The sequence below is a fragment of the Calliphora vicina genome, chromosome 4, assembly GCF_958450345.1.
Source record: "Calliphora vicina chromosome 4, idCalVici1.1, whole genome shotgun sequence".
Taxonomy (NCBI): Eukaryota; Metazoa; Arthropoda; class Insecta; order Diptera; family Calliphoridae; genus Calliphora; species Calliphora vicina.
In genome coordinates, this window is record NC_088783.1 from 91746326 (window position 1) to 91760383 (window position 14058).

The following is a 14058-nucleotide window of genomic DNA, read 5'->3' on the forward strand; positions in this document are numbered from 1 at the left end:
AAACCGATTAATTTGTGTCGATTAACCGAAATTCATTTTTTTTTGCACATTAAAAAATTGTTTGTATTTATTTTTTGAACATCCAATAAACATGAGTATGTATAACAACTGACATATTTAACTCACATGTATTTGAAACTTTGTTTGTATTTACATGTATAGATGAAACTTTGTTTTGAAATTAGTTTTATCATAACTATACGAAACTATTAAATTAACCAAAATCTAAAACAATCCAAAAAGGAATATTCTTTATCATGCTTTTGATTTCTCCAACATATACAATCTCCAACATATTCCAAGAAAACTTTTATTAAATCTAAAGAAAAAATCGTTTAAATTATTTTCTTTTTATAAAAGATTATTTCAGAAGATCTCACTAAAACCCTAAAAAAATCACACATCGCTCATTTTCTGCAACAACGTCGTAATTCAAAAAAAAGTCATTTCGAGAAAAATGTCTTTAAATATTTTATGACATTTTACTATTTCCTAAATAAATTTTCAACAAATCATGCGATTTCAGAAATATAAATATCTTTCTAATCTAACCCAAATTGTTACTTATCAAATATGCGAGAAAACATGAATTTTAATTTTGATGTTTACAAAAAAAACTCTCACACAAAAAATAATTGACTTTTTGAAAACTGATGAAACTATATGAAAACGCATATTTTGTATTACTCAGTTCATAAAACACGGATTTTGAGTTATGACGTTATTGCAGCAAATATGCGATATGTTTACAAAAAAGATCTCAAATACATTATTTGCTGTTTTTTATGTTTTTGTACACAAAATTCGGTTAATCGAATAATTTTAAATTAACCGATTATTTACCGAATAAATCTAAACCTCGATTAATTATTTGCTCGATTAACCGATTAAATCAGAAACCCGATTAATTGAATACCCTAGTATTTACGTTAGGTGGTGAAGAGATTGGAGACATATGGTGTAACTCTGCGTACTCTTTCATGAAAGCTACATATTGCTTTTTAGTTTCTGGATATTTCCTAAGCTTCCTCTCTAAACTTTTAAAACGTAGCAAAGCTCGCTCATATGAATCACCAAGCACATTACAGGATTTTGTTTTTGGTTAGCTTACAGAATATTCACCAGTGTTAAGCCGAATTATTGTTTGTTTAAAAAAAGCTCTCACAAAACTCATCATCACTTTCGTACGTACTAGCATCATTAAAATTTTTTTCTATCTCCCAAAAGCTTTTAATGAGAACATCAATATTATTTATTTTAATCTCATCGTTTTTATGTGCCACAACTAACGATAATGATTTAGATGTGGTGAAGTGGCCACCAGATACCACCCATCCAAATAATGTTTTTTGCAATATGGGTAAATTTTTATTAAAACGAATTTGGCCAACACACATCAACTCGAAAAATAGGCCAGCTCCAATCAAAATATCTACGCGGTTGTGTTTATAAAAAAAGGGTCAGCCAACTGTAAATTTTCAGGAATATTCCAGTTGCTGATGTTGACATTTGGTCTATAATATGTTATAGTGGGCACTACTTGTGCAGAAAATGATGGTGAGAAATTTTCATTTTGGGACTTCACAAAAATATCGACGGTTTTTTCAGCAACGAATGTACCATCTCCTATGCCAGAAATAGTTACCAAAGATTTATTTGTTTGAAGATGAACCCAGCAAAAACTTCGCTTACAAAGGCTACAATTTCTTTTTAATAATGTCTTTTTTAATAACTTACTTTTTAAGTAGTAAAGTCTAAAAAAACAAAATAAACAAACAAAACAAAAAAACTGTTACTTTTTTTCAATTTGCCCATTTTTTTATTGCATGTTTATTTTTAGAAAAACAGAAAAGAATATTGCATTACTGTGTGAAAACCATTATTTGATGTACAATGAAATAACTAAGCAGTGGTGTAATGAGCACAACGGCAGACTACCAAACAGAAGGTTGCAGGTTCGAATCGGGTCTGCGACTTATTTATTTTTATTTTTTTGTGTAAATAAAAATTCTATAAATAACTCTACTAACAAAACAACTTAAGTATTTCCGGTAAAAATATAAAGGATTACTTTTGGGACATCGCGAACAAAAATAATGACTTCTTACAGTAGAAAAATAAGTAGTTGAATCGTCAAATTCCCCTTATTTTTCGGCTTATTTGTAAGAAAAGTTTTTGCTGGGAAGTTGATTTGCAAGACGATTTGTAATAAAATTAAGTTGAGAAGCTGAGTCCAGTATAGCACGGCAGGGTACAAGTGAACCAGATCTATTTTTACTAACACAATAGCCGTAGCTAGCAACAGGTTTATATCTGATGCAGACCCAGGAGGGGTGTTTAGTAATGACGACACAAGTGCAGACGGCGCTGCCAATGCTGATGACTGGCCTTCAATCGAATAATCTGCATTAGATTCATTAAGAGTGTTATCAATATGCAGCAACGAATGATGCTTTGAGGTACAATAACGACAGTGGCCAAATTTGCAAGTTTTCATAATGTGCTCCTTTCTTAAGCAATTCAAACATAACTGCAATCTTTTAGCTTCTTTAAAGCGTGTCACTGGGGAAAGGTTTCCAAAGCGTGAACAATTTGTTATATAATGTTCTTTGGAATCACAAAAAACACAAAATATAGTCAGTGGTAAAGGAGAAGTTACAATAGCATTCCTTCCATGCATCGAATTTTTGGCATTTTGATTTAATTGTTTTGTGGGCATAGAATTCTCAATTTTCTCCAAAAAACGACATCTTTGATCTAAAAATTATTCAAAGGAAGACCAAGTAGGAAATGAATCAGTAGGCAAGTTTTCTTCCCATTTTGCTTGAGATTTTAAATCGAGTTTTGATGTTATTAGATGCACTAAAAACCCATCAGCTATTTGTTCTTTGGTACTCATAGTTTGTAAAGCACGCATATGGGCATTGAGTTTGTCACTAAGTTGACGTAAATTTGATGCGGAGCCCTTTTCAGCGCTACTTAAATCAAAAATTTCTTTTATATGTGCCTGAAATGTAACCAATTTGTTATCGAAACGTCTTTTTAATAATTCGATGGCTTTATCATAGTTTGCGTCAGTTGGTTCCAACGATGAAATGGTGTCTAAAGCAGCATCTTTTAAGCAAGCACGTAAATGTTGAAATTTTTCAATTTTTGTTATATCATCTTTATCAACGACGGTGCAAAACATAGCATAAAAATCTGGCCAATCAAGATATGAGCCAGCAAATGGAGGTATTTTTAATTCTGGCAATCTCGATCTACGTTGAGGGTCGATGTTGTGTTTCAGCATTTTTAATACAGTTTAAGCTTAGCTTAGCGTGTAAGCTTAGCCTTAACTTCAAAATAAATTGATACAAAATTGAATCGTGTATTACTTTCCAAAATGCTGTTGTCTTTTTCCTCCAAAATGGTTTGTGCTTGATCGAAGCTATTATTAAGGCTCTCTACATATTCAAGACGGACATTAAGCTCATCTGCATCATACTCCCTTAGTTGAACCACATTAAGTGCCATGTTTATGCTGACTAGTTGATTGGTAATAGCAATGACTTTATTTTGATAAGGCGATAAATCAACATTGCCGTCAGTAATGTTTTCCTCAGTGGTACTCATAACAATTTTTAGAACAAACACGAACAAAGTGATGTGTATAAATATTAAAACGATTAAACAACAATGACAGTCAGACGAACAATTTTTGTTTTATAAACATGCAGTAAAAAATGACAAAATATTTTTGTTTGAATGCGAACTATTTTTAATTAAAATATGCGAATTGATACTTTATCAACGTTTTACTATTTATGTGATCACGTCGGGGTCACCAATGTTTAGAATCTGCAATATTTTTTACAGATGAAATCAAACAATTAAACGAAACGAAAAATATGTAAAGTGTTTACTTGTTTATTTGCATTCTTTATTACAACTGAGGACTTAAATTTAATAAATGGAAGTAAGAACATAAAAGTAAAGTAAAAGAAGTATACAGTTATTTTAAAGAGAAAACAATTTATAATATTATGTGAAAGAGAAGAGGTGAAAGGGTATTGTAAATAAAGGAGAGAGGGAGTTTTAAATATGTAATGTTTGAACAATAATAAGTATATACCTAGGTAAGACAAAATAATAATAAAATAAAGGCAGATAAAAAACAAAAATTATTTATGAAGGTAGGGGAGCTACAGTGAACAAACAAAATATTTTAAACATAATTTTTGACTTTTAGTATATGTAAATTTGTTTTCAATTAATTTTAGTTTGCTTTATGTAACATTGTTTTTGTACATTTAGTTTTGTTTGTTTCTTATAAATTTCAATTTCTTGTCTGGTATTAACATAACGCATATTGTTTATACACTTTTCATACCATACATACACTAACATAACATCAAATCAAATCATTGAGTGAATATTTAACATAACATAGCCTGGAGTCTTCGTGGGATATCAAATGGTAAGTCAAATTTTAAGTCAATATTAAATCTTCACTCTAAAATATATGAAAACGAATTCACTTTTTATAAGCTTAATGTTAAAATTGGGTTATCTACCATTTTATCATACGATAGCATGGTTAGGGTGGTTATAGACAATAGAAGAGAAAATTACACCTATCCCTCTTCAACCTGGCGCCTTTCATATCATTTACTCTTTATTATATTTGTTTTTGTTTATTTTTTTGTTGTTTACTATTTCTCACCATATCTTTTGTTTACACTTCGTCCCGATTTGGTATAAAGCTACCTAGTTTTTATTTTTGTGTATTGATCTGTAAACTAACTCGATAGGGATAAGAACCACCCCATTTCTCCATGAGGGCGGCCGGTATTTATGGTAGCAGCCCCTTGAGAGTTAGGCCCTTGCGGCTATGTTCGTTAAAACTTAGAAACATGAAATTAAGCCTAAGTCCTAAGTGAGTGAGAATTCTAGGGGGAGACTTTTTGGTACTATTTCTTTATACGAATGGTACTTTTAGTAATTTCTTCACCAGTGAACCTAGAAATATGAAATAAAGGTTATATGGACCCGAGTGATTGGGAATCCACAAGTGGCTGCTTTTTGGTACTTTTTGCATTTTTTGTAATAATGGACATAGAAATATTAAATTAAGCGTGTATTCAAGCGGATACTTCATGGTACTATTGCTTTATTCGAATGGTACTTTTTTGAATTTTCTATAACAATAGACTTAAGGTAGGGTCACACATGACAAATATTTGACGAAACATTTTTAAATTTAAAAAGATTATTTTATATTTAAAAAAGTGAGTATTTGTCACTGCTTTATGTGTATAAAATATTTAAAAGTGTTAAACTAAAGTGCGTTTTTGTGAATTTTTTGAGAGTTTACACGGTTTTACACAAACAAAAATGAATATTGTTCTTGTATTGTTGTAATTGTTGTAGTTACGCTGCCACCTTGTTAATACATCTTGGATGGAGGTTCTTAAGATTAAGGGAAAATTTTTGACTTCGTATTTAAATATGGATTATTTTTAAGTTCTTTCTAAATAAGAAAATGAGCTTCTCAGTGCTTTTTTAAATGATACTTAAATGGCCAACGATGCGGGGCAATTTGAGCTTCTTTTGTGCATTTTCCTACCAATAATTTTATTATTCAATAAACTTTTTTTTCTTATTGGGCAAAACTATCGATAAATTTTTGACATTTAGTAGTGCTACCATACTTTCATCTTATTTAAATAAGAAAATTATATAGCACTGAAAAACTCAAACTTTATTTAAATACCACTTAAATTTAAGTAAAAATATGTTAAACAAGTATATGTTAAAAAAGTATTAATCACAAGATATTAAAATCAATATATCCATCGTTTTCACAGAAGAAAAATTATTTTATTTTAAGAGTTTATTGTTAGTATCCCAGCAAAATTTTTCTGAATTTTGGTAATGGCAACCAAGCACATTGTTTTATTTAGTAGAGTAGGTTTACATTTAGTGGTTACGTTAGTGGTTCAACACTACTCAGTGGGGCAGAATCAATTTTTTTGGGAAATAAATCTGGCATTTCTAAACGGCTCGGGATAAAATTTGACACGAACGTAGCCAAGGAGTATTCGAATTGTTTTTTTTAATTTTTTTGTTTCCCATCCGATTTCAAAGTTTTTAATATTTTTGGAAAGCGCCCGGCGTGTGTCCTTGCCCGACCTATATTTTTAAAAAAGCGGACCAAGGTATGGCAAAAAATTTCAATTTTTAAATGCCTATAACTCGGAAGTTATAAGAAATACTCGGAAATTATAAGCACAAGCACGCATGTTTTTTCAAGACCTAGCCGAGCGCTTTCCAAATTGCACGTTATTAAAAATTTTACATGTCGAAGGTACCCTACTTTGAGCCCAGATCGGATGAGCCGTATAGAAATGCCAGATTTATTTCCAAATTGTTTTGATTCTGCCCCACTGTGCACTAGTCGAAGCCATTTTGTTCATATTATATTAATTTTTATGTTTATATTAAAACCATTGTTACCTTACGATAAAATAAGTTGTATATGGAGCGGTGAGTAAGGACATTTTTTCTGTTTTTTAGCTACATATTCCTGGGGTTAATGTAAGTAAATTTGTAAGCGAGACGCATTCATTTTGTCAAATCGCGAACAAAAATAACTAGAGTTTCAGTCAAATATTACTTTCTGGCTTACTAAGTAAGTAGAGTTTTTGCTGGGATATATTTTAATTTTTGAAGCATATTTTAGGCGCATATTTTCCAATAATAAATGCATGAAAATCCACCCCCTAGTCATTACAAAAAAAAACGAACATTCTGACAAATATACAATAAATAAAAAAATAATTTCAAAAATCTTTTACTTATATAATCAAAAATAACAATAGACAATGGAAACGTAAAAATTATATGTCTCCTGATCTTTTAAAGCGGGTTATACATGAATACTTAGACCTAAAATTAAGTGTTTTTGGTGTGTCTTTTCAAAAGATGAAATTTTACTTACAGTGTAATAACTAAATACATAATTATAAAAATAACCCAAAACAATTTATCAAAATATAAATTAAACTTTATTTTATTAAATCATTACAAATCTGGAATTTAAATAGCGTTTAAAAATTCAAAATATTCCATTTTATCAATTTATAACTTTATTTTTAGAAATGGACATTTGGTGAAAGTCTTTGTAAAATATTCCCCGTTATATTTTATGGGAATGTTGCTGTATCACTCCTGAGTATGGTCTGTATAACAGTTAACAGGTACTAATAGTTAATTAAATCATTGTGTCAATAAATTAATAGCTTTTATTATTTTTTTCTTTAGATATATTCTGATTGCTTGTCATAATATGTATGCGTCTATTTACAAAACTAAATTTATTGCTATACAATTAATTTTTGTTTGGGCTGTTTCGTTTTTATTACTTGTAAGTACAAATCACTATATCAGCAAAACAAATGGAAATCATACTTTAGAAACGACATCTTAATTACATCCAAAGCTTTTTTTTTGCTTTTGTGAAATAATATTACATATGTATAACTTTTCTGATCTAATATTTTCATAGGATTTTAACATTCTTAAAATCGTTATAAACGTTAAATTTTACTTTTTATAGTATTATAGCAATTTAGCGGAGTGCGACTCAAACCGGATTTTTCAAATCTTCTATCTACATATATACAACATGTAAAAATTAATGATCGTATGTTTCTTTGTTTCAAGTCAAGTCACAGACGGCTTAACAATTGGCCGATCTTCATTAAATTTTGCAGTGTTTTCCTTTGTACCTAGAAGGATGATGAAAATCCTCTTAAGAAATTTTCTTTTATATAAAATTATATTTATCTAATAAAGATAAAACTAGTCTGAACAAAGTTTAAAAATTGTTTAGCTTTTGCTAAATTTTTCCTAAAAATATCTACTGGATTCGTTGTTAATTTTAAGGCACCTTGATTACACTTGTTTACAAATTAAACATTTTTGTTTGCTCATGGAATGAAACTTATATTTTTGAGAAGAGCTAGGGACGCTAGCTAACTGACCATTTTTTGTATCCCACCTATACGTCAAAATTTTGAGATATATGGGTTTTTATTTTTCACCTGCCCTGAGTACTACTAATAAATACTGTAGTGTACCGAAGCTACTAGATACTTTCAGAGTTGTATTTTTTGACAAATTCCAAAAAAAAAAAATTAACGGGAAAAAAATACTGTTTAAATGTACATCTTTTTTGTAGATAAACGTTATTAAATCTCTATTAAATACAAAACTCTAAAGTAAAAACTATTTTAAAATGTCTTCTAGAAAGTGTAAAATAAACCCAGACCATTTTTTGTTTTATTTGCGGAAAAATTATTCAGTTAAATCGAGGGTTTTCTATACACTGCAAAATGCTTATTTACATTATTTTGGATTCCCCGTGTCAAATCAAGATAAAAAGTGGGTCCCTCATTCGATTTGCACAAATTGCAGTGAATATATTCCATGAACATTAAAAATGTCTGTTTGGTTGACCCACAAAAAATAGTTTTGCCAATATTTATGCAGCTTGTTCCCGAGTCTTTCTGAGGCTAAATTAAAAGAAGTATTTGTGGGTCCTCAAATAAGAAAAATTTTGGGTGATACCAAATTTGAGTGGCTATTAACCGATGTTGAAAAAGCAGCATGGAACTCTTTTAAACTTGTTGTTCAAGAATTTTTGGGGAATAAGAAAAGTCAAAATTACAGAGATATTGGCGCATATTCATAAACGATCACCAAGTGTTAACTTTTTTAAGTACCTATTTAAGTTATTCACAATTGGTTACTTTCAGCACAATTAGTTAGCACTTATAATCATGGGTAAAGTTGTAACTAGATTTCATTTTAATACATCTATACAAAAAGAAAATAATCTAGAGATGTATTTTTTTTGTCAACAACATTCTATTGAAAAATTTAATTTTACATGCCCTTATTTTAATTGATTTACATACAAACTATAACTATAAATTTTGTATGTACTTTTTAAAGAACAAAAATAGTTTTTTAATAGCTTTATAAAGCTTTTAATTAATTACAGTATATATCGATGAAAATATTATCGACATTTTGTTTTCTCTACATGTCAAAGCAGTAACTAATTTAGTTATGAATTGTGAATAAGATCTACAACTATCTATGAACTTTTTTTTAGTTTCTGTTTTACTAGTTCCGACTTTAGTTATTATTTATGAATATGCGCCATTGTTGCGAATTTATTACATAATTTTGAACTGATGGGTGTAAATATGTCCCTCAAAATTCACTTTTTACATTCTCATGTGGATTTTTTCCCGGAAAACCTCGGACACATGAGTAACAAACATAGAGAGCGTTTCCATCAAGATTTGAAGTTTTTCGAGAGGAATTTTCAAGGTTTTTGGGATTAGAATATGCTAGGAGACTACTGTTGGAGTGTCGTGAGGGAGACAAATGAAAATAATTATAAAAAGAGGTCTAAAACACTTCACTTGTAATTTTTTTGTCCTAATTTAATGTACATATTTATATGGTTCGTTTTTAATAAATATCTCAAAAATTTGACGTCCAGGATTTTTTTTTAATATATTTTCCGAAGTTAGAAGACCTAAATACACAAATCCCCATATGTTTCAATTCATGAGCAAAAACCTTGTAAATTATTGTTATCAAAGTTTAATTCAATACTATCCTCATTTAAAAATCCATGTTCTTGTAGACGGCTTCTTTGGACGAGTTAGAAATTTACATATATTCAGCTTCAGTGCTGCTTAAAGCTGTTGTAGATTGTTTCTTCGACTACCAAGATATTGCACAGTTTCCTAAATAAAATATACATATATCTAGAATATGATATTCTACCGTGAATTTTTGTGTTCCTTTTAGATATCGTAGTATATTTTTCGCAGCTTTAAAATGTTCTACGTGTGGATCTATATTTCTTTGAGCTTACTTCAGAATGTAAACTACAGTAGCGAGCATAAGAAATGCAACGCTATGCAATGTGATTTTCAACAGCACTGACTTTGCTCAAAAATATATCCAATTGTCCACATTTGCTATTTTTATATTCTTATTGATCATAGGCAATTATTGTATGACATTTTGTATATATATTGACATTTTTAGTAAAAACAGTGGTAAAATTGTGCGAGCAAAAAAATGCAACTCTAAGAAAATTGACTTTGATTTTTAAAAAAATAATTATAAAAAATTGCTAAAATACTATAATACTGTTACAATACAGCAATTTATTGTTAATACTAATAAATTCAAGGATATGAAATCTACAAAGGATAACAGAATTAACGAATGATGCATTTTCTGTTCAATATGGTGAATTTTTCGAAAACCAAGAAAATTTTAAGAATTTTTATTTATTTCTTTACCAATTTAAAATCTTGCGGATATCCTCTATGAAAAGGAAATCAAATAATTGTGGTGGTGTACCTAAAACTGTGTGTATAAGAGCTGAAGATCATAAGGATATGACCAGTTAATTTTAGAAGGGTGCTGAAATTTAATGCAAAAATAATATTTTCACAATCATATGACATCATGTGGTATTTAAAATTTACAAATAATAAAATTATATTCAAATATCCATTTATTTTGGTAAGTAAACGAATTCCAAAACAGCGGAAGACAAGTGTAAATAATATTAAATTTGACACTGTTCCTATTTCATAGAATCCTAATTTCAGCTTACGTGATTACTAAGCTATCGCAATTTTTACTATTTTAATTTAATATTTAAGGGAATATCTGTGACCAGACTGCCTGAGTAACAGATCGAAACTATCAGGCACGAATAAATTAAAATTACGTTAATTGACCTTCCATATCATACGACTGTGCCATTTTAAGCATAAAAGACCTGATCCATGGATCAGGTAGCACAGCCAATTCAAAACTAGCCATCAAAATTATTTCGGCACTCTAATCATAACACAATTCTTAATTATATCTAAATTTGTATAACGGAATAGGAGTATGGCGTTTTTTGGATAAAATGTTTATCCTTTAGAATTTCAATGTCCTTAAATTTGTTTTTATTAATAGTAAATGATGGTAATGAAACACTGTTACAGTTTTTAGCAATTTTTTATAATTTTTTTTTGCAAAATTTTAAAAATCAAAGTCAATTTTCTTAGAGTTGCATTTTTTTTGTTCGCACAATTTTAACACTGTTTTTACTAAAAATTTTATAATTATCCTTACGTATAAAAATATTGGACAAAATGTCACACAATATGTGCCTATGATCAATAAGAATATAAAAACAGCAGATGTGGACAATTGGATATCTTTTTGAGCAAAATCAGTGCTGTTGAAAATCACATTGCATGGCGTTGCATTTTTTATGCTCGCTACTGTATCTGTCCTTGTGGTTAATCCCAAATATAATAAAGCTCCATTTTTCGTCACATTTAATTTGATAATTATGTATTCTTGCAAAAACTGTTGGATATAAAGTTCTTGGCTGCTTTCAATATTTCCAGTTTCACCATCGCGATTAACCTTTATTCCCAAAAAAAGTCTCATTAAACCTTTGGCTTATTTCTGATTTAAAATTTAAGATTTCCTTCTTATCTTTACATCCAAGAATTATATCGTCCACGTAAACTGCAACAATAATTAAATTATTATTTTGTACCTTTTTATATAAAAATGGCTCATGTTCGCAACTTTTAAATCTGTTTATTAAATTGTTGGTACTTTTGACTACTCAATACTATATATATGGGGCATTTCACGTCAAGTGAACCAACTTTTGAAATCGATGTCTTCCGATCGCGATGAAATTTGCACCAATGTTAGTTCTATTGGATAGTAATTCGGACACCATTTTTCAACAAGATCGGTTAAGAACTCTCTGAGTTATAGGAGGTCAAAATTTGACATTTTGGCCAAACAGGTGTTTTTTTTATCCATATAACTTATTACCTATTGTTCTTAGTAAAATGTGTCCCAAATAGTTTAGATAGCTATTTATGCAATCTTTCGAAAAAAAAAATTAAAAAAATTTAATAAAATATTTTTGATTTTTTTTTTTAAATCAAAAATATTTTTGACTTTTTTTTTCAAAATGGGTCCTTTTTATTTTTATTTTTTTTAAGAAAGCTTAGGTCTTTTCCTAAGCGACCTATATGGTCGCTTAGTGGGATGCGAGTAGGATATCTATCAAAAAAATGTTTTGTAACTCAAGACATACAATTTTTTACTTTTTTTTGAAAAATCAAAAACCTTTTTGACTTTTTTTTTCCAAAATGGACTCTTTTTTTATTAATTTTTTTTTCTCAAAAGAAAGCTTAGGTCTTTTCCTTTAAAACCTTTTTGGTCGCTTAGTGGGATGCGAGTGGGATATCTATCAAAATAAATGTTTTGTAACTCAAGACAAAGGTTTTTAAATTTGCACTATTTAAATTTTTTCATATTTGTGTGTAAACCTTAAAAATTAAACTTACGCAGAGAAACTAGACACATTAGCCTTTCCGATGGTATGTAACATACCCAACTAAAATTTCATAGCCTCGATACTGTAATACCCATAATATGTTAACCTCAGGAATAAAAATCACTTTTTTTCTATGGAAATGTTGAATAATTTAATTTTGTTATTTATTTGTAATAATAATTAATTTAATATATAATAATAATAATAATAAAAAGATGAATAATTTAGTAAAATTTAATCTTAATCACAATAGATCAATTTATATAATAACTATTTTTACACTTAATTTATGAAGTTTTTAAATTTTCAAATATCCATACTTTTATCCTCCTTATTTGTCACCTTTATTAGCTGCTTTTTTTTTTGTCAATCCTTTCTTGGCGTTATTAGATTCAGCTACTGATTTCGCTGCTGGCTTCTTTTTTGGCTTTGGAAAGAAATCGCATTGAGTAGATGCAGAAAACTTTTTTAATTTGAGTCTTCCATCGACAAGCGGTATGAAAGCAAGGTATTGAGCAGTGCCATCGATTGTTACCGCAGCATCGAATCTGCTCTTTAGTGTTTTCAATGTTTCCTCATGATCCTCTTTGCTACTAAAAACTATTTTAGTTTCTTTACAATATTTCTTTGCCCAATGGAATAAAGCAGTCGCATCTAAGATGCGATCTTGATGAGAGCACTGGAGGCTATACTTCGCTGCATTTCTTTTGAGGTTTGCTCCAATACCATCACATGCTCCTTTACCATGAGCAGTAGGATGAAAATGCCACTCAGCTGGCATTCCAAAATCTTTTTCATGAGCTGTAAGATTTGCGAAGCTACTTTTGTTTTTAAAATGTTGACGAGCTCCGTCCGAAACGTAGTACACCTTTTCTACTGTAAATTTTGATTGTAGATAATTTAGTATTATCTTCTGGGACTCATAAACTGCAACGGTGTCATGTTTTAAATCGTCGGATATGATTGCCATACATTTGTGTTCCAGGTTTTCTTTTTTCATGTAGTAAATAACTACTGTGAATATAGTTGCTTGGTCGTTATTGAAGTGGAATGCTTGTATGGAATCCTGAAGAACATATTTATAGTTCTCTGCGAAATCAAATGAAATAATGAATTCACCAGACTTCAAATGTGTTTTCAAGTCCTTGAAGAATGACCACTGCTCTTTGACTAAAAAGTCATGGGTTCTCAAATTTAGCAATCCTCTACACAGTTCTTCCACAAAATCATCCACATTTAAAATTATGGTTTTCAGTGTGCATCTTTCAGTCTGAAGCCAAGATTCAAATTTTAACTCCTCAATACATTCTCGATCAAAAGAGTTGATTAAATTTTCTTTGATGGATGTGGTTTCCGGGCAATTCGAACATTCACCTAAGTGGCAAGAAGTTGTAGCATTAGGGCACATAGTCAATTTAAGGCAATCGCGGTAATGGTGTAAATTGATTTCCTTCAACATCAATTTAACATTTTCATGGTAAATACAAACACATACTGTGTGAGTTCCGCTGCTTCCTGCCAAAACGCAATGTTTTGGCCTCAGTTGTGTAAATTTTGTGAATCCAATTTTGACATCCTCGTATTCAGATTGAAATGTTGCGAATAATTCATTC

The 14058-nt window shown here is 29.7% G+C and overlaps 1 protein-coding gene across 3 annotated transcripts in view; it reads left to right on the top strand.

Annotated features, from left to right (window-relative positions):
- Tre1 (Trapped in endoderm 1) overlaps positions 1–14058 on the top strand; it is a 195986-nt gene that overhangs the window by 109676 nt on the left and 72252 nt on the right. For 2 of the 3 annotated variants that reach the window (XM_065507019.1, XM_065507021.1), the window contains exons 3-4: positions 7141–7241; positions 7306–7408. The exons of the other annotated variant lie outside the window; for it this stretch is intronic. In XM_065507019.1, coding sequence (XP_065363091.1) covers positions 7141–7241; positions 7306–7408 — 204 coding nt within the window. The remainder of the gene's footprint in view (positions 1–7140; positions 7242–7305; positions 7409–14058) is intronic. 3 annotated transcript variants of the gene reach the window in all.